This window comes from Misgurnus anguillicaudatus, chromosome 10, assembly GCF_027580225.2.
Source record: "Misgurnus anguillicaudatus chromosome 10, ASM2758022v2, whole genome shotgun sequence".
Taxonomy (NCBI): Eukaryota; Metazoa; Chordata; class Actinopteri; order Cypriniformes; family Cobitidae; genus Misgurnus; species Misgurnus anguillicaudatus.
The window spans coordinates 29,052,657-29,079,246 of NC_073346.2; the positions used below are offsets into that span (position 1 = coordinate 29,052,657).

The window sequence follows — 26,590 nt, forward strand, 5'->3', positions numbered from 1 at the left end:
TATATATATATATATATATATATATATATATATATATATATATACATATACATATATATATATACACACACAGACAGAGAGAGCGACATCTGCTGGAGAAAGTCACGGACTGCCGGATAAAAGTCCATGGCTGCTGGAGATTAATACTACTACTATATTAACAAATTTCATGATAAAATGAAAGTTCAAATGTAGTTTTAAAGTGAAATTATGTAATTGGCCCGCGGAAGTTGCTACCAACAGCCACACTGCGAAAGAAATTCACTGGCTGCGCGAGATGCCGCTCCGAAATGCCGGAGAACGTCACTGGCTGCTGGAGTTGACGCCGGAAGTGCCGCTACGAGATGCCGCTGCCGCATTTTGCGCTTGCTGTCTCTCAAACAATGGCTGCGGGCTATCAACCACGCAAAGTTCAGAGAAGACAACGATGCGGTAAAATTGAAATACCTGAGGGTTTGCAGTCTCCATTTCAAGCTGGAAGATATCAAACCCCATGTACTCGGAATGAAGCGAAACACGCTAAAGGACACTGCGATTCCGTCTATATGTACCTTCACAGACACGACGAACAGCCGGGGCCATCTGGCATCAAACGCATTCGTCTACGTTAGAGGTAAGACTTTTGCTAATACTTGTTTCTGATCACACAGTAGCCTTTACATAGTGATACAGTTGTAAGCAGTAAAGTTAGCAAAGTAACGCTAGATAGACAATATAAGTTGGCTGTTCTCAATATAAAACAACTGTTAGCTACCGAGCTACTTCTAGAGTTTTACTTTACCACGCAAGCCTGTTGCTGTAAAGTTATTCAAAGTTATTCGAGATAACTGCAGATACATTTGCGAGATGTACATTATTAATTCAATAATATTTATGCTTGCTACACGTACCATATTCTTATTCAGACTTTATTGATAAGGTGGTGTTGATAAATTCAAAAACTACATGCTAAGTCAAACTTCTGCTGTTATTTTGGTGAAAGTAATGCAAAAGTATTGTTCTGGATTTACTCACAGGTTTCTGGGAGAAGATGCAGAAGAAGGGGAAAAAAGAACAATGAAATCCTCCTTGCATGGACCAGGTCAGTGTTGGTTTGTAATGTGGGAGACTTTACATTGGTTTGCAAGGTTCAAAGTTACTAATTGTATTATCTTTCATAGGTCTGTCATAAATCATATGTGGTTTTCCTGTGCAACCAGTAAGGGGGACGTCGAGGTAAGACATTTGATTCTAATTTGTTTCTTTTTTTAGGAAAAAAGATTTTTCTAGACTTATTGATAATAATCATATTTTCATGCAGGTACTGAAATGCCGGTGAAAGTCCATTCTACACTATATATTAAACATAATATTATATTACTACTCTTATAATGTTAGTTCCTGCACTACAATGGTACCACACTGCCCATAGCTGTACATATCTTATCTATATGGTTCTTGCTGAATATGAATATTTATTGTGTTTTTCTTATAACATATTCTGTTTATACACTACATCAATATTATTTATACTACTATTAGGTTACTGCTACTAAATCGCACATATCTGTACATGTTGTTCATACATGCTTCATTTGACAAATCCATATTTATTCTGCTCTTACAAGGTAACAGCTAATAAACTGCACACATTTATATTTTGTTTATATTACTCTAACCACCTTCTGTAAACAAACAGTATACTACTGTCTATACTGCACTATATTTTTTTCAGTTCTGGTTGGAAACAAATTACACTTTGTTTTTTTTGTACTTGTACTCTGCATAATGACAGTAACGTTGAATCTAATCTAATTTCCTATCCTTTACAGGAGAAGCACAGTTGAACCAAATGTTCTGCAAGAAATCCAAGCAGTGGGTCTTGAAGAAAAGCTTCATACCACACACCACACAGTTTGTAGACGAACTCATCCAGAAGGCCATTGACAAGACTCAATCCAAACATTGTGTTCAAAGTGCCAACGTCCTCACTTGCCCTGCCACAGCCTGTGCTGCCACCCAACATTGCACCAGTGCCTAAACCATCAAAGGAGGCTGCCACAACTTCTTTCAAAAGTCGCTTCTGAGACTGACACTTTATAATAATAATAATAATAATCACCTCTTCCCTGAGTCCTATTGCTGTGTCTAATCAGATTCTGCCACCACTCTTTATATTTATATTATTATATACTGTGTGTATATATACACAATGTTTTTGTATATATTTTGCTTTGTTTTTATTTTGTGCAGGACATTTTTAGAAGTAAATTATGTCATTGTTTATTTTAATGGTTTCTTTTCACTGGTGACACAATATTTTTCCTTTGTGAATAATAGAAAATAAATATCTTCATCTAACTCTGTCTTTTGTACACCAAATTTATACATTATAGAATTGTAGAGGCGCAATGATTACTGTTACTGTGATTTAGCTGTCATTACTTACTTTACAAAGTCATTTGGGTTAAAAATAAAGCCAAATATTATGTTTGTTACACAATTTAGACTTAAACTTTAAAAAAAAGGCAAGAATGCTTTCCTCAAATTGCAGTCACTCTAATGTAGCAGCAATAAGGACTATAACGCGAACCACAATCAATGTGAGTTATAACTTTTTATTAAAAAACATAAACAATTCACACTTATAGCTCATCCAGAGCTTCATCCGTTTATTTATAGTCGCTATAATGTCCGTGAGGAGCTGGATATCTACGTCTGATGTCCTGGACAACGAACACAGGCAGGTAAAACAAGTTGATGTCCTTTCCCCAGTCTTTCGCCTTGCAAAACTCATTCCAAGAAATGACGATAGGATGTAAGTCGATTGTCTAAAAACAGCAAGCATGACGTTAGCAATGCAAGCTATTTTCACATACAATAGGCTGACTTAGGTGTAAATATAACAACCATAGCTCAGCTGACGGACATGAAAAACAAAATACTCACTTTATACTCATGCCTCCGTTTCTCCTTGCGGGGTTCAAGAAGAAAATGCCATCGCTGAAATTCGCGACAGCAATATGATTCTCTTTCGGTGTCCATAGGCGCACAACGAGAGCGCTCACACCACCAGACCGGTGTTATGGATCAACTGGGGATCGTGTTATCTGGGGACATGCGCGTGCACGCACTTAAATTTACCTGACATACCAGCGACCGCGTCAGTTTCGTCAAATTCGATTTTCAAAAGCCCTTATTAAAAACGTATATCAAAATATTAATAATTGTTGTTATCAATGTTCGACCACTTTGTTTCCCCTGCTTGTGTTTCCGTTTATTTGACGCAGTTTAAATTAAGTTTTATCCTATTTTCCTTGAACCAATTGCACCACGCCCACGTTAAAATGGGACAGCTGTTACCTTTTCGATGCGATGTTATCATTAAACTTGCCAGCGGATTTAAGTACATTTGTAAGTATTTTCTTTGAATCACAAATGTATCGTAGGAAAATATGCATCTGTAGTGTACCGTCCTAATGAAAACATTTTGGATATTTATTAAATAAACCAGTAGTTAAAGCAAACATGTATTGAAACATCATTTACTTTTTTAGTGCAATGTAATTGCTTTTCTAAGCATTTTCTATGGTTCATTCTTCTTTTGATAAACAAGTAATTAAATGCATTCAACACGTCTAATTGTATAAAGTTCATTTAATATAAATTTGAGTTGAAGGCAGCATAGATGCACTTGTTTTGTTTTAGTGTTTTATTATTTGAAATTACTTGCTTGAAAAGTATATTAGCCTGACTTAAATGGACTTATGTTTTAATTGTAGGACTTGGCTGAAGTTAAGAGAGGCAAATGACAGTCAAACATCAATCTGTTTTTATTTTTCAAGCAGATCAGAATTTGTGACAAATGTGGAATTATCTAAGGTAAATGACTGATCTTTGAAATTACATCCATACACGTTACATATGCTTACAAAATGATATTGTTTTGTAACTCAGTGTAAAACTGAAAGTAAACTCTTTAAAATTGTATCTTGTTTCTGTGATTGGATATGTGGAGAATACATTGTTTTCTGTAAACTTTCTCAATAAATAACTGGTTTCTATTTTTCTGTGACATACTTAGTCTTTATAGTCTTTACAATTCAAAACTCATCATGCTGTAGGATATTGAGGGGACAATGGGACTTGCAGTTTTCTCCATCAATGCTACTAAAGATGATACAGTGATGATGATTTTATTTCTTTGTTACCATCCTAAGTTTAAAAAAATATTTTCTCAGCTTCAACAGGCCTGCTGCCCTTCTGTTTATGGAAGCTTTATGACAAGTGCTCAATGTAACCACATAAGCAGAACATATCAATAATTCATCAAATTCTGATTTAATAACAATTTTTAATAATTTTTCTTACATGTATGCTTTAAGACATTCTTAAATACAGAACACATCATTATTCATTACTGTAACTTACTATTTGGAAACAAAGTTGTCTTTAACACTGGCGGCTGGTGGTAATTTTTTGTTGTTGTTGTTGGGGTTATAAAATTATATGGTTTACATTCAGATAACTCAACATATAAAGAACACTTTTGCCAGATGTTCAGTGTCCTTAGGCAAATCAGCCTGAGGTTGATTGGCAGGCTCTATAATCCTCTCTTATTATACACATAATGTGGTAGTATTGTATTTGAAAATGAATTTAAAATGTTACAGTTTGTAACTGAGTGCATAGGGAACTGGTAATTTACCAAAAAAAAAACAATATGAAAAATATAAAAATATTTTTATATTTATCGAATTGATTGTTCTTCTTTTGCAGTTGTTTCTGATTATGAAATTAGTATTTTGTATATTCCCATTTATTTACAAGTTATCACAAGGACAAATGGTTTGTGCTTTTACTAATTATAAGAATATTTTTCATACTGTAGGTGTTGTTTCATATAAGAACTTCTTTTGAATACTAATTTGTTAAATCAGTTATGATCACTTAAAAATATATAAACGCTGGGTTTTCACTTGTGAGAAAATAAACATAAACGAATGAAGAAGGACTAGGAAGTCAGCATGCCCAGAAGTGAGGTTCGAACTCTGGTGGTTTGAATTGAAGCGATGAGCACTGTCCACGAGGCTAAGGCTCCACAACGCTAACTTAGTATATTATTGCGTGACAGACTGCAGACTTTATGCGCTCACACGTCTAACCAATTTAAATTGATTAGTCTCAAAATAATATGGGCGGGGCTTAACATTAAAACTTTTTAAAACCCGCTTATGAACAGCATTTAATACATGAAAACAGACAACGAGAAAAAGACAGTCTCAAATAATAATAACAACATTTATAGGTGCTCTAATAAAGGTTTTCATAAGGGCTCCTTTGGATAATCAAAGGGACGAATCTGTCGCCGTCTAACATCTGCTGGTATATCAGGTAAATTTACGTGCGTGCACGCGCATGTCCCCAGATAACACGATCCCCAGTTGATCCATAACACCGGCACCACCTCAGCTACAGCAGCCGCGGTGGCAGCCTCTTGTTGCTCAATCATCCGTAACTGTTCCTCGTTGTATTGCGGCTCGTACAGGTACCACGACCATCAGATTCGAGCAACAGCGAGGCGCACAGCGAGAGCACGTAAAACCAACAGACCGGCCCCACCTCGGCTACAGCAGCCGCGGTGGCAGCCTCTTGTTCCTCGATCATCCGTTCTGCTCCTCGTTGTATTGCGGCTCGTACAGGTAACCACGACCATCAGATTCGAGCAACAGGTCATCCTGAGCAACAAAATCCCCTTCTGCCATCCGTTTTCAAAACTACACTCTGCCGTCGCGGTTTGTTTACTCTGCTTTCTCCACAAAGCATGATCCAGGCTAGCTTAGCTTAGCGAAGATTAAAGATGGCTGACTCTCGTTTTGATTCGGGCTTTTCCGAATGAACTCGCAGTCCAACCCCTATGGGCGGGGAAAAAACATGCGGAAATAGCTCCTAATACTGGCTGTAGTCTTTGCCTCTGGCCAAAATCTCCTCCGATGACGCAAAAATCGTCATTTTGCGTCATCGGAGGACTTTTTTGCACAACCAGAATACAGATATCTCTCCTCTCACGGGGACATGAGGTAGGGAAACACAGTCATTCAGAAATACTGCCAGGTTTCTACTGATACAAAGCTGAATGCTAAATTGGTGAAGTATTCCTTTAAATTTGTTTTGAATGGGGTTGTTGCTAGATATGCATTCTTTCTTGTTGGTCCATGCTGGATTTGATGGAGAGCAGCTGAGGTTGAGTTCATTAACATGACTGGGCTTGTCAGGGTTTCATGACAGACAGTGACAATGAACCAAATAACTTTTCTCAAATGCATGAATTTTAATGTTTTAAGAAGGTTGAGGTCATGACAATGTCACCCTTTATACAAGATTTCCATAATTATAAACTTCAGAATCTGTTTTTCTTAAGTGCCTGGCCTGCGAATAAATCATGATTGATGAATATAATCAGAATTTGAAACATAAACACAAGTCAAGACCAGCAGTATGTGATTTTGTTGAACATTACAGCCATGCAAGCACAATGTGTCATTTAACAACTTAGGTCATAGTTGGGCCAACTCGTTAAATTCTCACTTTCTTGTAGCCAGGTACGGTAAACTCCATCTTTGGACTTTAAATAGCCTGGCCTGCAGTGAAGTAAGTGCAAGGTTCGTTGCCAATTTGTTGGTCTTCATCCACCTCAAATGTCTGTCAGCAGGATTATGAAATTTTGATGATGAAAGTCACCCAGGCTTTCTCAGGCCATCACTATTTCATAACTATTGAGAGAGGAGGTAAAGAGCAAATGTATGAAGATTTTGGAGCTTTTATTTTTTTAAAGAAGTGTGTAGGTTGTATTAACTGTATGTTGGTAAATTTTTTGGCATTAAGTCCATTATATGATAATGAGCAGCTAGATTTTACAAAATATAATGTAATGTTTTATTTATGTAGCCTTTTTATATAACAACAGTTTAAATGGCAGACCAGATTTTTAGGTGAAGCTTGAAAAAAGTGATTGCCTGTCATACTTATCATCCTCTTCATCATCATCATCATCATATGTTTGTTCTATGTGTCTTTGCCATTCTGTAGTTATTACATTGCATAAAAGATACATTGAATGTTTTTAATCAAAATTGCTAAATGCAAATTAATTTCATAAGATTCAAATGTCCAGGCTTAATGTTTGCAAAAGTTTCCTCCTATTAGCTGAAGTTGTGTCTTTTTAAATTGTGCCAATCTTTAAAGGTGCAGTGTGTAATTTTTAGAAGGATCTCTTGACAGAAATGCAAAATTATATACAAAACTATATTATCAGGGGTGTATAAAGACCTTTTATAATGAACCGTTATGTGTTTATTAATATAGAACGAGACGTTTTTATCTACATACACAGAAGGTCCCCTTACATGGAAGTCGCCATTTTGTGCTGCCATTTTTCTACAGAAGCCCTTAACGGACAATTTTTTTCACCAAGTTGTCTCCAACAATGACATGTTTGTCCGGTGGTGGCTACCGTACTTCCATATGTGTTTCAAAAGCGAGGGGTGAGCAGTGGATTAAGCCGTTGGTTGCAATTCGCAACCTTACCACTAGATGCCGCTAAAATTTACACACTGCACCTTTAAAGATAAGGCATGATTCTGAAGGCATGACTTCATTCAAAATGTGAATTTTGAAACCGTATCACTTTCAGCTTAAAGTCTAAAACCTTTGTCAACAATATTCAGTGATGTGCTTAAAGGTTACATAGGTGTTAAATGGTTTATTTGAGTTTTATACCACACCTGCGCTAATAGCTTTGTAATAAATGTGAAATAACATTTTATGGGTGATGTTTGTAATTTCTGTGAAAATGCAAATGCATAATCAAAGCTGTAATTTCTGAATTATTGTGGGCTTTTATGACCCATTGTTAAGGATCAAGACCTCAAAGATCTGCAGGATGTTGGCCTTGTTTGATGATGCACAATCTCTCTCTCCTCATAGCTAAAAAGAAATCTCAGTGGCTGGAGAAGGAGGAGCGGGCACGGCAGGTGCGAGAACAGCAGTTGGAGGAGAGAAGGAGAAAACTGGAGGAGCAGCGGCTGAAGGCTGAGAAACGGCGTGCAGAACTGGAGGAGAGACAGAGACTGAAACTAGAGAAAAACAAGGTGAGGAAGAGCCTGTAAGATACTTAATATGATTCTACAAAAGATGCCATACCAGTGTTTCCCACATAATTTTTTGATACTGTGGCGTTGATGACGTCACACACTAATTAGCATATTTGTGATGTCATCACGTCGTGTTTGCTGTTGGTCTAGTGTTGGTACTTAAAAATAGTTTTTTCTACTCTGTCTGATCTGACTTTCATTGATCGTTATATTGTATTTTAACAAAACTGAATGCTTTTTTCACTATTATCTGTTCTGTTCTCAGACATAAAGAAAGAGTTTAAAATAGTGACTAAACATGACCCAATAACACCTCGTGTTTAATCCAACCAGCTGTTACTTTAACTACTGCTAAAATCCTGATTTATAAATGCGACATCGTCTGACAAAATCACATTTACATTGGAGAGCTGATATACGAAGTGATTTTGGCTACATTACCTGTGTCTCATGCAGTGCCTGTTGCTCTTCTCATCTTGTTGTGTTATGAGTTGTGTTAATAGTTTTATTGTAGATCGCGTATAGCACAGACAATTCAGCGCAAATTCAAAAATATGAGAGAATATACTGTGTATATAATGTGTGTTGGAACTGGGAAACACCACTAACCTTTCGTTAAGTTATTATAAATTCGATTTGTCGTCTTCCAAGTACACAGAGGAATGCTTATGGAAAACACAGGCAACGTTTAATTCTTTTACACAGTGTCATGTGAGGGAGGCACTGTCAAGGTGCCGCACGCAGCATGAGAGAGACAGAGCGTGCGCGCGCACCAGAGAGGCGCCACTGAGCACTTGCAACAGTAAATGAAGCTGTTTTAAATGGTAAAATAAAAATGTAAATGGTAATCATGAAAGATCTATTTGTGGCGGGCAGTGTTGATTCAATGTATTGGAAACACTGCATAAATTTTCATTTATCAGTCAGTCACAATACACTAAAAAATTAGCAAAAGCAATACGTCCATCTCCTTAGTACCTCTCACTGCCAGTGCCACCTCTAAATATGATTGCAGAATATATAGTGTTTGCTACAAAGTTTGCCATTCAGTTTGTTTCATCATATTCACAGGTCTCATGTGTTTATTTGTTTGTTTAGGAGCGGTATGAAGCTGCCATCCACAGGTCTACCAAGAAGACATGGGCAGAGATTCGTCAACAGAGATGGTCCTGGGCCGGAGGCTTGAGCGGCAACTCCAGCCAAAGCCAGAGTGAGTTAAATTAAGACTTTAAACACGGATAGTAACTCACTCGTGTATCTATGGGTAATGGGCATAGATTTTTTTATGTTTATGTAACTGCATTGCATGTATGCATCAGCAGTGTTAGCAGAAGTGAGTTGGAAATAAGTTAATGGATTCTGGTAAAGCTGGGAAACTTGCAGTTTTATTAAACTTGCTAGGACAATTTTAAAGGGGCCATGGCACAAGACTTTTTTAAGATGTCAAATAAATCTTTGGTGTCCCCAGAGCACATATGTGAAGTTTTAGCTCAAAATACTAAATGTTAAAATTGCCACTTTGTAGGTGTGAGCAAAAATGTGCCGTTTTGGGTGTGTCCTTTAAAATGCAAATGAGCTGATGAAATTCAAACACTTATCACAATGATGGTGGTTTGTTGCAATTAAAACTCAATTGTGCTTTTCTCTGCACTAAATGGCAGTGCTGTGGTTGGATAGTGCAGATTAAGGGGTGGTGTTATTATAATAAGAGCTCCTTATGACATCATAAGGAGAGCCAAATTTCAACTACCTATTTTTTCATGTGCTTGTAGAGAATGGTTTACCAAAACTAAGTTACTGGGTTTATCTTTTTCACATTTTCTAGGTTGATAGAAGCACGTGAGACCCAATCATAGCACTTAAACATGAAAAGTCCGATTTTCATGCCATGGCCCCTTTAAACATCTTTTCAGTTTTCCATTAGCAGTGAATGTACTGGCCTGACCTTTTGGTAGCCTCTGTGCATTTTACCTTTGTGTTAATGATTTCGCTTTTGTTTTAATTTAGAAAGAATGTGATAAGCAAGTGCTGCGTTCTAGAAACATGTTTTAATAAAACTATGGTGAGAATGACTTGCTAAAAATGCTGGGATTTATGCTAATGAACTGCAGTGTAGCTTTGGTTCTGTACCCCCAAGACACAAGACCTCATTTTATAGTCTATCTCCAAACTGTTTCTTCAAGGTCATTGCAGTCTTTTAGAGATGGAGGCGGTGACCTCATTAGAAAAGTTGTAGAAGACCATGAACTCGAAAACAGTGTGACTCTTTAGATCTTCTTGAACCAGCAACAAACAACCTAGTTTTAACCAGCTATCATGTATCAAAGCACATCTCTCCGTCTGGGTAGTATTCTGACCCATTTAAACTTTTCCTTTGAGAAAGGGGCTAATTATAGTCTCAAGCCATTTGGGAATTGTCTGCCTGCTTCTATCGTGTCACCCTGAGTCTCCTTAGCATTGTTTGTGTGTGCGGTGTTTTTTGGATTTTGCAGGCAGATGCTCAATTTCAGCGGTCAACCTGCCCAAACATGTGGATTCAGTTATAAACAAGAGACTCTCCAAATCCTCCGCTACTCTATGGAACTCTCCTAGCAGAAGTAAGGACACGCCTCTGGATTTGGCTCCTCCCTCATCTCAACCGAGTCCTCCCCTTGCATATTAAGTTTTTATTTTATCTTCCCACCTTTGATTTCTCCCTCGAGACCAATCACCCGCCTGCCCTCCATGATCACAGAATCATCCACTTGTCTTCATATCACTTTGATTGGTCACGATTGTTCCCGTTTCGTTTATTACTCTGAAATGAATGTTTAAATGTTAATTACTTTGTTTTTTCATCTTTCACCGTCGAATCGTCGTTTTCCACAGTGGTGTTTTTTCTGTTTGCTCATTTTTGGTGGTGGTTGTCTTTTAAAATCATTTTTTCGTGTTCTGATGTGGCCAACATACAAGACACAAGAATGCTTCTTCATGTTTTTACTTTATCTGTACACTCACCTAAAGTATTATTAGGAACACCTGTTCAATTTCTGATTAATGCAATTATCTAATCAACCAATCACATGGCAGTTGTTTCAATGCATTTAGGGGTGTGGTCCTGGTCAAGACATTGATTCAAGCTGATAGAAGAACAACTTTGACTGAAATAACCACTCGTTACAACCGAGGTATGCAGCAAAGAATTTGTGAAGCCACAACACGCACAACCTTGAGGCGGATGGGCAACAACAGCAGAAGACCCCACCGGGTACCACTCATCTCCACTACAAATAGGAAAAAGAGGCTACAATTTGCTCAAGCTCACCAAAATTGGACATTTAAAGACTGGAAAAATGTTGCCTGGTCTGATGAGTCTCGATTTCTGTTGAGACATTCAGATGGTAGAGTCAGAATTTGGCGTAAACAGAATGAGAACATGGATCCATCATGCCTTGTTACCACTGTGCAGGCTGTTGGTGGTGGTGTAATGGTGTGGGGGATGCTTTCTTGGCACACTTTAGGCCCCTTAGTGCCAATTGGGCATCTTTTAAATGCCACAGCCTACCTGAGCATTGTTTCTGACCATGTCCATCCCTTAATGACCACCATGTACCCATCCTCTGATGGCTACTTCCAGCAGGATAATGCACCATGTCACAGCTCGAATCATTTCAAATTGGTTTCTTGAACATGATAATAAGTTCACTGTACTAAAATGGCCCCCACAGTCACCAGATCTTAACCCAATAGAGCATCTTTGGGATGTGGTGGAACAGGAGCTTCGTGCCCTGGATGTGCATCCCACAAATCTCCATCAACTGCAAGATGCTATCCTATCCTATATGCATTTCTAAAGAATGCTTTCAGCATCTTGTTAAATCAATGCCACATAGAATTAAGGCAGTTCTGAAGGCAAAAGGGGGGCAAACACAGTATTAGTATGGTGTTCCTAATAATCCTTTAGGTGATTGTGTATTATGCATGCCGGTGCAGTGGGTTGTAAAATGTTGTGACATTTAATTTTATTTCGTACTATATTTATATCATCTGCAAACTACTTGTTCAACCTTTAATTATGCCATTTCCCAGAACTAAATGGCCGTTTTACACAGGTGTATATTGATGGATGTAAGGTGCACATTGAAGGGGTCCTTTACTGTACAAGTGAATTGTGGTGAACAGTGGCTGGTTGCAAAAACAGTTTCCAGAAATGACTGATCATGCTTTTATGTAGTGTAAAACCTATAAAACCTCAATAGTAAGTAGGGCACAATATATTTATGAGAGTTGCCTGAAACAATAGATAAGAGGAATGCAGGAATCAAACATAATGATGAGTGTTCAGGCAGTTTGCCGAATATTTTTATTGCTGTGTTAAGATGAATGTTCAGCTGTAGGCAATCTCTCAATCACTTTCTCACTTTCTATCTCTGCATTTTCTTTAGTCCTTGTTTTCCCTCAGTCTTACATTTTTACATGTTTTTTTCTTCTCTCCTTATCTTGATCTCTCCTACCACTCCAACACATAAGAAATGTGTCTCATAGTAGTAGGGTTTGCTAAATAAAGGTCTTGTGTTTGAACAAACATAAAAATCAAACAAACAAATAAAAATGTTGCGAAAGGAGAGATCAACCACGGATACGGCAAGTTACAGTAAAATACTGTATTCTCTACTTCACTTTCAACTAGTAGTTGCATCTTGTGGTTATGTGGTTGTTGCTTGTCCCATGTTATGTGAAATCTAATACTGACTCTTTCTTTCAGCTCGTAGCATGCAGTTGAGACCATGGGAGAGCAGCATCGTGGACAGACTCATGACGCCCACTCTCTCCTTTCTGGCCCGCAGTCGCAGCGCCGCCAGCGTGCTGGGCAACAGCCGAGACGGCCGTGAGTCAATACTGTCATACTAGTCTTTATCCTAATGTTTAACCTCAAATTAAAGCAGCTTAGACAGGACTGTATGCTTTTCTGGATAGTATTTAAAGGTGCAATTTGGGGCTTTTAGCTGCTTTTAGTGGTGAGACCGTAAGCCATCAAAATCCAATAATATACGTGAGAGGCACTCGGGAGACGGAAAAATGGCGGCTGTTGCTTGTTCTCCCGACAGCATCAAGCTTCTGTCATGCTAACACATTGACCCCAGGTGATCTTTTGAAAAACTTTCCATTATTTTACTCAAAGCCAACGAAAATCGAGCAGGACCAAAACATTTTACAGCTGATCGCTGTCAAAAAAGTTAAGCAACGACGTCCCAAGGATGACAGCAGCAATGACAGTGTTCTTAATATGACAAAATAAGTGTTTTAATTAATGCCATTAATGTTTATTTTTTTCATCAGTGTATACCACTAGTCAACTAAATGAATATAACATGGCAAAGATAAATGCACATTTATATATTGATTCAATAGATTTTTAGTATTTTGAAAAAAAACTTGTCATGGATTTATTGCATTTTGTGGAAAAAATTATCAGTTTTTATAATAAATCTTTGAAAATAGTATTATGGATTTGAATTGTTTATGTTTTTATAACCTAAAGATTTTATGTGAAAGTTTGTAACACAAAATAGTGTTTTTCATCTTGTCACTTTCTCGTTATAGAAAACATGTTTTTACCCAAATTAGTCTAAATGAATTTATTGCGTTTTGGAACCAAACTCTTCATTTGCACTTCTGTTAAGAAATCCTTTTAAAAGTCCCAAATTGCACCTTTAAGTGGTAATATGCTGTAATCTTGAGATTTCTGTGTTTTAGGTTCTATCCAATTTTTAAAGCCAGGTTGTCTGATCTTTGATGATATTCAGACCTATTATAGAGTGGTGAACATGTTTCTCAGCTTTTCATGTGTGAACTAGCTGTCAGGCATATAATACAGTGTGAAAGCCGATGTGATCTTGCCAAATGCTGCACTCAGTTTAACACCGTTATAGGTCAAATAAGGCTTTGATGTTAATTTAGATTCGATTGATGAATATATGCCTCGATTGAACTTTGCAGAGTCTCCAATGTGTCCTCGCTCAGCGTCTGCCAGCCCCCTCACAACGTGTGCCCATCGGCCACATCACCGCTGCTCTGAACGGTGGGCGGTCACCACCAGTACACCCAACATTGCCCAGCGCAGGCGAGACTCCACTCCTGTAAGTTATTAAAAGCATTACCTTCCATCTACCACATTTTATTGTGATGTAACAAGAGGTGAGAATGGCTTTTTTTTACAACACTGGGAAATATGCAAATGACAGACAGTGCTCCTTTGGTTCTTTGGACGTCTACCAAGACCTCAGCTTGCAGTTTTCCTAATCGTCTTATTAACACAAGTGCTTAAAACTATCATGAAATGCATCAAAAGTCTGTAAAAGGAAAGCTTTAAATGAGTTATAAAATAAATATTTTATTTATTGCTGTTGTGTTCTGTCATTTCTGTTAAGATGAGGAAAGATAAGAAAGACAAGGACAGAGAAAATGAAAAGGAGAAGAGTTCCATCGACAAAGAAAATGTGCTGAAGAAGAGGCAGTCCATGCCATCAATGAAGATCAGAACGGAGTCTAGGTAAGAGATCTTATTTGAGGTTTATCAGTTTGGGTAGATGTTACTTTTCCTGTAGATCTCACACATTTAATTATTTCAATTTTCTTTTAAAAAATCCAGATAATTTACTCACCACCATGTCATCCAAAATGTTGATGTCTTTATTTTGTTCAGTCGAGAAGAAATTATGTTTTTTGAGGAAAACATTCCAGGATTTTTCTCATTTTAATGGACTTTAATGGACCCCAACACTTAACAGTTTAATTGTAGTTTAAAATTTCCGTTTCAAAAGACTCTTAACGATCTTAAACAAGCCATAAGGGTCTTGTCTAGCGGAGCGATTGTCATTTTTAGCAAGAAAAATAAAAAATATGCACTTTTAAATCACAACTTCTCGTCTTCCTCCGATTGTGTGACGCGCCAGCGTGACCTCACGTAATACTTCATCATGCCAAGAGGTCACAGAGGACATATCGAAACTACGCCCCAGTGTTTACAAGTATGGAGAAAGAGAACCGTTCCGACGTTGTTGTATGTGGAATGATACTAATTAATGTCTTTGTGTCAGTTTATTGTTTAAAATGGTCCGCAAATGTGCGTTTCATATATGTGAACTTTCTACGTCGTTACCCAATTACAGGTCGCTGTGGTTTAAAAGTGCTTTTTTTTTCCTTGCCAAAAATAACAATTGTTTCACTAGACAAGACCCTTATGCCTTGTTTGAAATCATTTAGAGTCCTTTGAAACTGCAATTTTAAACTGCATTAAAACTGTTAAGTGTTGGGGTCCATTAAAGTCCATTAAAATGAGAAAAATCCTCAAAAAACCTCAAAAAAATAATTTCTTCTCGACTGAACAAAGAAAGACATCAACATTTTGGATGACATGGTGGTGAGTAAATTATCTTTTTTTTTTTTAAGAAAATGGACTAATCCTTGTAAGGGACACTCCGATTTTTTGATAATATGCCCATTTTCCTGCTCCCCTAGAGTTATACATTTGATTTTTACCGTTTTGGTATCCATTTAGTCGATCTCCGGGTCTGGCGGTAGCACTTCTTTTTAAATATTAAAACATTACCGTAGATAAAGTCAAGGTAATGTTAGTTAATGCTGAATTCTAAAGGTGGTTACCTTCTAAGTTTGTTGTCATGTTTCTAGCCCAAGGCCCTTGTCCAAACTGCGAGCTGCATCACCTGTCACACCCAAAGGTCGGACGTCCTCTCCCAGTCCTGCAGTGTCTCCCAAACCCCCATCTGCCCGGGCGAGCCCCACCACCCCTATAGCCAGACCCAAGAGGGCCAGAACTCCCGCCCGCGTGGAGCCCCGCACTGCCTCACCTGTCGTCATAGAGAAGGTCAAGGAGACTCACAGGCCAGCTACGCCTGAAGAGACGAAGTGTAAGTGATCTTATTACATTGAACGTGTATTTAATGCAGTCTTCGGCGTGTTCGCTCTCAACTGTGTAGTTTTGTTCATGGGTTGAGGATGCAACCTTGTCAGTCCCCATCATAAACAACAGATCGTTGATTGTTTTGTTTTTCTTTTTCCAGTCCTCATTTTCTTTCCCTGTTTGTTTCTCTGTCATCTCTAGCCTCGTCTCCTGCCCCCTCAATTGTTGTGTCATCAGTTCCAGACACGCCCCCAAATGAAAGTGCACCAGTCACGTCAGTTTCCACGCCCTCTGCCCCTGAGGAATCCCCTCTTGTCCCCGCCCCTCCACAGGTAGCTTCTCCAGCCCCCTCTCCAGTTAAGCCAATGGCTGGCACCAACAATCCAGAAGAGGCCACCCGCATCCTGGCCGAGAAGAGACGACAGGCCCGTGAACAGAAAGAGAGAGAAGAGCAGGAGAAGAGAGAACAGCAGGAGAGAGAGAGGTATAGTTCACCAAAATACTCTTATTTTTCTTATGCCATCTTCTGGATGTGTATGACTTGCTTTCTTCAGCTGAGCACAAACAATTTTTTATTCAAATGTTATTATTGTATCTATTTATATGAAAGTCAAAACGTTCAACTTCAAAAGCATATCCATCCATCATGTACAGTATGTAATCTTCTGAAAAGTGTAAAAGGATTCTTAAAAAAAATCCAGATAATATACTCACCACCATGTCATCCAAAATGTTGATGTCTTTCTTTGTTCAGTCGAGAAGAACTTATGTTTTTTGAGGAAAACATTCCGGGATTTTTCTCATTTTGGTGGACTTTGGTGGACCCCAACACGTAACAGTTTGGAATTGCAGCTTCAAAGGACTCTAAACGATCCCAAACGAGGCATAAGGGTCGAAACGATTGTCATTTTAGGCAAGAAAAATAAAAAATATGCACTTTTAAAACACAACTTCTCGTCTATCTCCGGTCCTGTGACGCGCCAGCGCAACCTCACGTAATTGCGTAATGCCGTGGAAAAGGTCACGTGTTACATATATGAAACCCACATTTGCAGGCCATTTTAAACAATAAACTAACTGACACAAAGACATTAATTAGTATCATTCCACATACAACAACGTCGGAACGGTCCTCTTTCTCCACATTTGGAAACACTGGGGCGTAGTTTCGCATACCTCAACTGTGACCTTTCGGCATTTTTGAGGACAAAAATAAAAAATATGCACTTTTAAACTACAACTTCTCGTCTATCTCCTGTCCTGTGGCGCGCCAGCACGACCTCACATGAGGTCCCCTCGTTTGGGATCATTTTAAGTTTTTTGAAACTGCAATTTTAAACTGCATTAAAACTGTTTAGTGTTGGGGTCCATTAAAATGAGAAAAAATTTCCTCAAAAAACATAATTTCTTCACGACTGAACAAAGAAAGAGATCAACTTTTTGGATGACATGGTGGCGAGTAAATTATCTGGATTTATTTAAGAAAAAGGACTAATCCTTGAATACTGAGCCAATGCAAATTTTGCATGTCACGTTGTAATGCTTGGACTGTGTTTCCTATTTGAAGTTTTCAAGATTTGATCTGGCATTGCGAGATGACGCCGAAGTCCACTTATATCCCACTTTCATTGTTAAATAATTCACATAACTGAGTGGCTAATAGATTTTTGTGGTCTTCATACGTATGTTTGTTTGTGTGTGTGTTTGGCACAGGCTCCAGCGTGAGGAGAGGCTGGCACAGGAGGCGGAGGAAAGGAGGCGCAGGGAGGAGGAAGCACGGCTCATGGCGGAGCAGGAGAGGTTGAGGGAGGAAGCGCAGCGTTTGCGTGAGGAGAAGGAAGCGCAGGAACAAGCCAAAATCGAACAGGAAGAGAATGAACGCCTCCAGAAACAAGTAAAGACAATGTTTTTTTACGGTTATGTTTGCCATGATCTTTTTCTGTCAGAGTGAAAATAAGCATGCGCTTTTGTAACCCTGTCTGTAAACTACAGGCTAAAGTCTAATGATCTAATTGTAGATTAGGAGCATCAAAGTTTGATTTCACATTGATTTCAATCTTTGAACAAGACCTTAGTCCATATTAAAGGTAGACTTTTTTAATGAAAAATGCTAATTTTCTAGGCAGATATGGCTAGGAACTATACTCTCATTCTGGCATAATAATCAAGGACTTTGCTGCCGTAACATGGCTGCAGGAGGCGCAATGATATTACGCAGTGCCCGAAAATAGTCCCCTGAAATTGAAAGTTACCAAGGGCTCTATTTTCAGGCGCTGCGTAATATCATTGCACTTAAAATCGCAACTTTTAATTTTCTGTCAGTCTTGGTACACGATGTAACTACAGAAGAGTCAAATTTTAAATGGGAAAAATATCAAAACTCTTATTTTTTAGCGCGATGCTAATGGTCTAATCAGATTCAATGAATTATGCTAAGCTATGCTAAAAGTGGCACCTCCAGACACGGAGATCGGCTGAATGGATTCCAAAACTGTAAAAATCAAATGTTTAACTCTAGGGGAGCTGGAAAATGAGGATATTTTCAAAAAAGTGGAGTGTCCCTTTTAATAAATCAATTAAGGTTATATATTCACATATTGTTTCTTACATTTTGTAGAATTATTTTATGTACAAAATATTAAAACACAAAAATGAAGTTTTAAAACTATGGTGGGGTACAAAATGCTACAACTTCATGAAGTGCTCACAAATCTCTTCATACATAGCAACAGTACTACTTTTTAGGTTTTACCACCACCTTGTGTTCAGAACTGGAATTAAGTTGTACACATTTCTTTGATGGCTTATAAAGCAACGTTAAATGCTAAAGATCCCTAAATTTGATAGGAAGATAGTTCAATTATCAGATTGTGTTAAAGGGTTAGTTTACCCCAAAATAATTTGTTATCTAGCCTCATGTTGCTCTAAACCAGTATTTGACATGACTTTCTGCCATGGATCAAACAAGATGTAAGGCAGAATATAATGAATGATTGACAGCTGTATTCCCTATTCAGTTACATTTGAGGAAAAAAATCTTATCTCTTCATAATTTCTTTTTTGTGTGTTTTGTGGTGTTATTGAAGAGGAAACAGATTTTTGTTTGTCCTGGATGTTTAGTGTTAATCTGAATATATGATCATGTGTCTGTAGAAGGAGGAGGCTGAAGCGAAGGCCCGTGAGGAAGCAGAGAAACAACGTCTGGAGAGAGAGAAACATTTTCAAAAGGAAGAGCAGGAGAGGCTGGAGAGAAAAAAAGTAAGTTGGATCCTCACTTACCATATTTTACTGCAGTTCTGCGTTTCTAAATTCTAATTGGACAAGCATTGTTCAATAGGCTGTTATCTAATGACTATAAACGCACACCCGTCACTTCACTTTGTATATTGATTTGCCAAGTTTATACTGTGTTTACCAGTCGCAAATGGTTAGATTAAAATGAAAATGTGACTTTTTTTCATGTTTAAGTGCTATAATTGTGTCCCCAGTACTTCTACCAACCTAGAAAATGTGAAAAAGAACAACAAATAAACTTAGTTTTGGTAAACCATTCTCTGCAAGCATGTGAAAATTTTTTTTAATTGAAATTAGGCTGCCTTGTGATGTCATAAGGGGATAATACCGCCCCTAAATCTGCACTATCCAACCATGGTACTGCCATTTAGTGCAGAGATCAACTCATTTGCATTTAAAAGGACACACCCCAAAACAGCACATTTTTACTCACACCTACAAAGTGGCAATTTTAACTTGCAATAATAAATTATCTATATGGTATTTTGAGCTAGGACTTCACATACATACTCTGGGGACACCCAAAGATTTATATGACATCTTATAAAAGTCTCATGAAATGTCCCCTTTAAAGTTCACATGAAATCAACATTGACCCTATTTATATTGTTAAAGTACATTACGAGTCAATCCACAACTTTTTGTATTTGTAAACTGTAATCAAAATCTAAAAAAAATGTACAGTGCTGTGAAAAAGTATTTGCACCCTTCCTGATTTTCTATTACTTTTTCACAGAACACCAGGTTGGTTTGGACAGCTTTTTTGCCTTAATAAATCATTATTTTAAATTTAAAATCACTCATGTCCATACTGTAGTAGTCTGTAGTACACCCAGAGCTGTGGATCTATGATTGTGACAAGAAGAAGTGCTGTCATCTTGACTTTCACACTTCTTTCCCTTTCTGTGAACCCATGTACTGAAAGATGATGTCTGATAGTGTCATTAATCCACTAGGACAGCACGTCCCCTCTTCAAGTTTATCTTCCCTTTATCAGGACCATACAGCAGATCCTCCACCCCAGTGTCCTCGGTCTCGGGTGTTATTTTTGGCACAATGTCCCATTAAGCCCAGAGCTTTGCTTTCAAATTCTGTATGTTGCTTCGCTTTGTCTCTGGATTATTCAGATTTCTTACAATATTTAGTTTCTATCTTTTAAACCTGTGTCCAAAACTTTAGCATGTGTGGGCTTGGTGTAAATGAGCTCCAATCTTTACTAGACATATGTTCTTGACAGTTTTATGATGCATTAGTTCATACACATTTGTCCTGATCGTTTTTGTCTTGCGGTCCATTGTCACTAGCGTCTGGAGGAGATTATGAAAAGAACACGCAAAACAGATGCAGGAGACAAGGTGCAGTATGCTTCTTATTTAAAACTGCAGTAGTAGCACACTTTTTAAATTTGCAGTTAAAGAGCTTACAGACTAATTTTAACTTTTTTTCTCTTTCCTTCATGCAGAAAGACACCAAATCCCAATCTCAGGTCAATGGGAAAGATTCCCCAGCAGGTTCAGAGATGAATAAAGGTATTGATTACATCGGTCCATCTCTCTACACAGTTTTGATCTTAAAAGGGAATAGGGCATAGGAAGATCACTTCCAATTGGAATGAGTATTTATAGGAAATGAGCATTGTGTATTTAGATCTGTCAATTAGGGTGACCACCCGTCCCGCGTAGGGCGTGCACGCACACAGCGTTATAAAGCACAATTAATGCGTCCTGCAAATTGAGACCGTGTCACGCATAATCAATGCTTGCTTAAAAAAAGTTGGTCGCTCCATATCCTCGAGCCCCAGGCTGCCAAACGAACATTACCTGACAGTTCAGGCTCGCTAGCCACTCGCTACTCGCACGACTCCTCAGTTGAACTGCTGACTAGGTTGTTGTCAACTTTTTTGTTGTTGTCATGACAGCAAGTGCATAACTTTTAGATGCGCGCTTTCCAATTTCAGGGGTGCAAACTTGTCACCTTTCGGCGAAATTCGCCGTTTTTTGATACAAAATAGGTCATTCTTGTGATTCGTCTAGATCCGATGAGTTTTTGAAAATGAGGGGTGAGGGGGGTCTGCGACATGGTAGCAGTAAATGAAATTATGAAAATCATGTCCAGCTATTGTGGTAACGATGTCAAATTACTAGCCAGTTTGGCGGGTTATGTTTTACAATTTATAGCCACCTCATTTGCTGCCGAAGTTTAAGCAGTCTGCAGATTGAGTGCACATACTTAACTCGTAGTATTTTCTCATTTGAGGTTACGCGCCCACGTCACGTTGCTGTGCGCGTGGTCATAAAGCTTAACATTTGTTCACGCACCGCAGTTTTAAGTTAAGTGATTTTAAGCCGTTGACAACAGTGCTATATGCGCTATATACCTGTTTCTGTTTAAGAGGAGCGTGCAAGCCGCGCATCCGCTTATATAAGCGCGCTTGTGTCTTGTCACCTTTTTCACCCCTGATGAGTTTGCACCCCTGCAATTTGAAAAAATGGAGAAAGAGACCGAGTCTGACTCTGCACCGCCATCATCAACAATGAACAGTTTATTTTCCTGCGCCTGCCTTTACTAACATGCAAGTTCACCATACTTCCTCCCCCTTCTCTGGAACCTTTGGAGTTGTGAGTTAAGACTTTTTTTAACTGTTCCAGTGTTGTTGAGCAACTACAATTCGTGTTAATCCTATAATTTTATATTATAATTTATTTAAAGTGAATAAATTGTAATGAAAAAATTAATTAAATTAAATAGCTAAAGTAAATCGTAAATGGAAGTGCATCTGTCAATTCATTGAATGTTCAAAATATTATGAATCTTTATTTAGAAAAAACACACATTGGTTGGTCTATTCATGAGCATACATCATGTTTAGAATAGGGCATTATTAATATGCCATGTACACTGCAAAAAATTATTTTCAAGAAAAATAAAGATTCTTAGTAGGCTATTTTTGTCTTGTTTTTAGTAAAAAATATCTAAAAATTCTGAAATTAAGATGCTTTTTCTTGATGAGCAAAACCCAAGAAAATAAGTCAGGTTTTTAGACCAAAAATATAAAAATTAAGTAATTTTGTGCATAAAACAAGCAAAAAAATCTGCCAATGAATTTTTCTTGAATTTGGTGTTTAAGAAAAATGTTCAAGATTTTTTTTTTGCTTAGCCTACCCCATTGGCAGATTTTTTTTGTTTCATGCACAAAATCACTTAAATTTTATATATATTTGGTCTAAAAACCTGACTTATATTCTTGGGTCATTTTGCTCATCAAGAAAAATCATCTTAATTTAAGAATTTTTAGATATTTTTTCTTGAAAATCATTTTTTTGCAGTGTAAGGTGTTATGTGCTAGAAATGGGTAAACCACTATAAATAAGTCTGCCTGTGGGTTGGGTGCACTGCCGCGCCAGGGAGTGTCCCACATTGTCCCTCAGAAACATACGCCTTGTCCCCCCTTGGGCTTATTAGCAGGTGGTCACCCTACTGTCAATAATATCTACAGTAAACACTCTTGAATGAGTCTATATGCTCAGATGTTTATTCGGTCAGTTCTACAACTATTTAATAAAAGGACATTACAGCACTATTTTGAGTTAACGTTGAATTCTTTCTGTCTCATAGGATCTGCTGACTACCAGCCGAGCACAGCTTTAAAACAAGATGAGCAGTTTCAAAGTGCCATCAAGGAAAGGTGAGTCTGTGGATGGTGTGAGGAAATGCATAGCATACACATGTTGACATTAAAGGCACACCGCGGAACTTTTTGGCCACTAGGGGGTGCTAGACATGTATTTTTCACGTCTAGCTCCCCTAGAGGCCACAAGCGCCACAGCAATGTTGCAAAGGAAAAGAAGACAACCCTTTAGGTCACAAAGTGTGCCTTCCAGCATGTCATATGAATATAATTTCATAGGTTTTCTTTTATTTAAAACGCCAAAAGATCGCGTAGCTCACGTTTTCAACCCAGTTGTAACGGTGGTCGCTTGGTTAAAGTTTATATAAAAAAATTGCCTTAGGGGAATCGATCCCGGCACGCTTGGTCTACCACGGCGCTATAGTGCTACGCAATTTAAGTCTCTCTCTACACTACACAAGTAGCCTCCAGCAAAATTCACGTTAAAAAAAAATTGTGTTTGGGCGCCAGACAGGACATATATGCAAGCAATATAACATTACTTACTAGTCCAAAACCATGACGGCCAAGTCAGCATCGGTCAGGAACCCCTCCTCCTCCTTTAGTTAACGCTGCCCCTGTTTTCTCTTTTTGGTGTCCTCCGATAAAACCTTGGGTTTCTTTTTCTTAGTTGCTGCTTCGGCCATGACAAAAACATCAGAAAAATAAATAGTTGTGCTCTCACGTCCGAATTTGAGGAAGTGGAGGAATTGACGTATGCCGTAAAGCAGATTTTTGTAGTTCTTTTTTGTACTCGGGTTACTACCCGAAACCCCATGTTTAAAAGGACGAGTTAAAGTGATACAGACCTCATCAGGCTACGGTGGACATGTCATTCAACCTATTTTAAGTAGATGTACCATCACAAGAGTCTTGAAAATATATTATGAAGGTTGAAAAACTACAAAGTGTCACTTTAAGTGTTTTATTTAGATTTTTTTAAAATGATAAGTTAATAATATGTTGTACTACAAAGAACAAAGAATTACTTGTAACTACCTGCATCTATTAGTCATAGTTTAACACAAATATAATGTATGATTTACACAAAAAGTATGGCTAATGTAACACCTTTACAAAGTGCACGCTTGCTTTAGAGAATATGAAGAAGAGGAAGGTTAAAACGAACCATAAAATGTTAAAGATTTGTAAGTTGCTTTGGCCAAAGCATCTGCTAAATGACAAATGTTAATAACAAAAAAACGACTTTGCAAACAGTAAACCTAACAAAAGAAAGACATTTTTTTTTAAAGAGGTTTAGCAATAGGAATCTTGATAAATGTCAATGAAAAACTTCAATTCAATTTTATTTATATAGTGCTTCTCACAATTGTTTAATTTAAACAATTGAAAAATTAAAAAATCAGTAAACAACATAAGCAAAATACAGCGGCTAAGATTAAACCGTACTAGCGAGGGTAGTAATAATGTAATGTATAGACGAGAGTGCTAAGTTAAGCCAATGTCATCTGACTCCCTAGGGGTTGAAAAACGCTCCTAGGAGAAGAAAACTCATTGTGTGTTTTTTCTTTCTTTTAGTTTGTCAGCCCTTGTGGTAAATGGTGTACAGCCTACCAAACACGAAAATGGCTTGTCAGCTAAAGGAGAGGCTCCTCACTTTGAAAACATCCTCCAGCTATCCAATCACAGCAGTGGGCGGGAGATGTCAGAGACTGGCATATCCGACGAGCCAATCATGGCCTTTGATGGTGGAGAATCATATCTTAAGAAAACTGGTCCAATTAAACCTCAGCATGTGGCAGGTAATATCTCAACACAATGTTTTTTTGTAGGTGTAGTTTTGTCAAACGTGACAGTGTTCACAGTCATCTCCTTAGACAACAAATGGATTTTTTTAACACGTAAATGTGTTTTTAATGAATCAAATGTGTGATCTTGGCAATGTTATGTGCTCTACCTGTTGAGCTACAAAAGCTTTCAATGTGTTTCTAAAAATAAATGTCATCAAACACGTTTTATATCCACATTCAAAGTAAATCTTGCAGCCTTGATGGAAAATTTGCACTGTGTGGCGCCACAGATTAACCATCACCGTTACTTTTGGCGAGGGAGAGACATTCACCTTGTATTTCCTACTTTTATTGGCCCCTTAAAGTTTAATATTGTCTCAGGTGTGGGATTCAGAATAGGCGTGCGATTAATCCCTAGAAGAGGCTGTGGGGCGGTAGGCCAGGTACCGGGGTAAAAAGCAGTTTTGGCGCTGAATTGAATTTCAGAAATGGCATCGAGGACACCTGATCCAGCCCTCCTGGCACCCACCGTTAGATACAGGAATCCTGCACCCCGTTCACCCCCTTCTTTGGCCTGGTCAGCATTCTTGTGCTTGCTTCCCTCAGCATGTACGTCCACCTGCCAGCCTGCCGACAGCCCATCAGTTGTAAATTATACACAAAGACAACACAAGAAGGTTTAACCCAGGGCATTCCAGTTCTCGCAAACCGAGGTGAACATTTTTATTCGGAGGTGATATCCAACATGATTAGTTTTCCATATGTGGACCTCGACTATCCTGTGTCTGTTACACCTTGAAGGTCATACTAACTTGTTCATGTTGCCCATTTGGTAAACCATTGTATAAGCAATGCAATAGGTAAGAAGCATACTGATAAAACGTATACCTATACTGTCACTCCGGATAAAGTATCTGCAAAATGCATGGATGTCGATGTAAAATGTGAAGCTGTTAAGCTAGGAAATATAGTTATCCAGCACACCTGAATCCACACCATCTTGAATGCTTTGAATAATGTCCTATGAGGATCTAAGCGGTGGGTCATGTATCCTTGTCTAACCCTCCCATTGTTTTCCTGTGTCCTCTAGAAGTCCTATGAGGTCATGAGCTTTGGACGAAGCTTGCCTGTTTCTCAACGCAATCCGTCTGAGGAACCTAATATGAAAAAACACAGCATGAGCACCCCTGCGCCATACCCGAAAACCGACTTCTGATTAAACTGCATAATGCAAACTCGCCATCAAAACCCTTCTTATGAAGAACGATGGAAAATTACAAGGAAGCAGCGCAACAATCAAGCAGAGCTAAACAAATCCCACCCACATGCCCACCAGACCAATTCATGCTGATCTCTTTCTGATCACCAGACCGCAGTGTATTTTAAAAAAGGCTTGTGATGAACGTTCATAATCCTTGTCATGATTTGTGCTGTTTATGGGTTAAACAAAGATGTGCTTTGGATGTTTTATTTTGTAATGTTTAGATATTTAACGTGAAGAGACTTGTAACTACTGGCTACAGCTGTATGTGAATAGTGTAAATTGATGCATGGGAGGACAAATCTGTGAATAAAACAGAGTGAATGGAAGAAACCACTGCTTTTTATGTACATGTGATGTGTCAGATGTTTTCAGATTATGTTACGTGTTGAAAAACTTCTTTAATGCCATTGTTATATTAGATTAAAGGATTAATCAATTTTCTTTAAAAAATCCAGATAATTTACTCACCACCATGATATCCAAAATGTTGATGTCTTTCTTTGTTCAGTCGATAAGAAATTATGTTTTTTTGAGGAAAACATTCCAGGATTTTTCTTATTTTAATGGACCCCGAGACTT

The 26,590-nt window shown here is 38.1% G+C and overlaps 1 protein-coding gene and 2 long non-coding RNA genes across 5 annotated transcripts in view; 2 read left to right on the top strand and 1 right to left on the bottom strand.

Moving 5' to 3' along the window:
* map7d1a (MAP7 domain containing 1a) overlaps positions 1-26,341 on the top strand; it is a 50,177-nt gene extending 23,836 nt beyond the window's left edge. For 2 of the 3 annotated variants that reach the window (XM_055210665.2, XM_055210666.2), the window contains 15 exons: positions 7,966-8,129; positions 9,231-9,342; positions 10,625-10,729; positions 12,877-12,999; positions 14,112-14,251; positions 14,543-14,664; positions 15,804-16,042; positions 16,237-16,519; positions 17,749-17,929; positions 19,189-19,293; positions 20,634-20,684; positions 20,792-20,858; positions 22,945-23,014; positions 24,536-24,759; positions 25,838-26,341. In XM_055210665.2, the coding sequence (XP_055066640.2) occupies positions 7,966-8,129; positions 9,231-9,342; positions 10,625-10,729; positions 12,877-12,999; positions 14,112-14,251; positions 14,543-14,664; positions 15,804-16,042; positions 16,237-16,519; positions 17,749-17,929; positions 19,189-19,293; positions 20,634-20,684; positions 20,792-20,858; positions 22,945-23,014; positions 24,536-24,759; positions 25,838-25,848 (1,997 nt within the window). In that variant the 3' untranslated portion in view covers positions 25,849-26,341. The remainder of the gene's footprint in view (positions 1-7,965; positions 8,130-9,230; positions 9,343-10,624; positions 10,730-12,876; positions 13,000-14,111; positions 14,252-14,542; positions 14,665-15,803; positions 16,043-16,236; positions 16,520-17,748; positions 17,930-19,188; positions 19,294-20,633; positions 20,685-20,791; positions 20,859-22,944; positions 23,015-24,535; positions 24,760-25,837) is intronic. The other variant, XM_073872308.1, reaches the window with a different exon arrangement.
* On the top strand, positions 416-2,449 carry LOC129421307 (uncharacterized). The gene is made up of 4 exons (XR_012371589.1): positions 416-613; positions 1,017-1,081; positions 1,161-1,215; positions 1,812-2,449. It is a non-coding gene; the product is annotated as an uncharacterized lncRNA (long non-coding RNA).
* LOC141367279 (uncharacterized) lies at positions 2,582-5,437 on the bottom strand. Its single transcript, XR_012371588.1, has 2 exons — positions 2,929-5,437; positions 2,582-2,810 (listed from the first exon to the last, which is right to left on the bottom strand). It is a non-coding gene; the product is annotated as an uncharacterized lncRNA (long non-coding RNA).
* Positions 26,342-26,590: the final 249 nt, after the last annotated feature.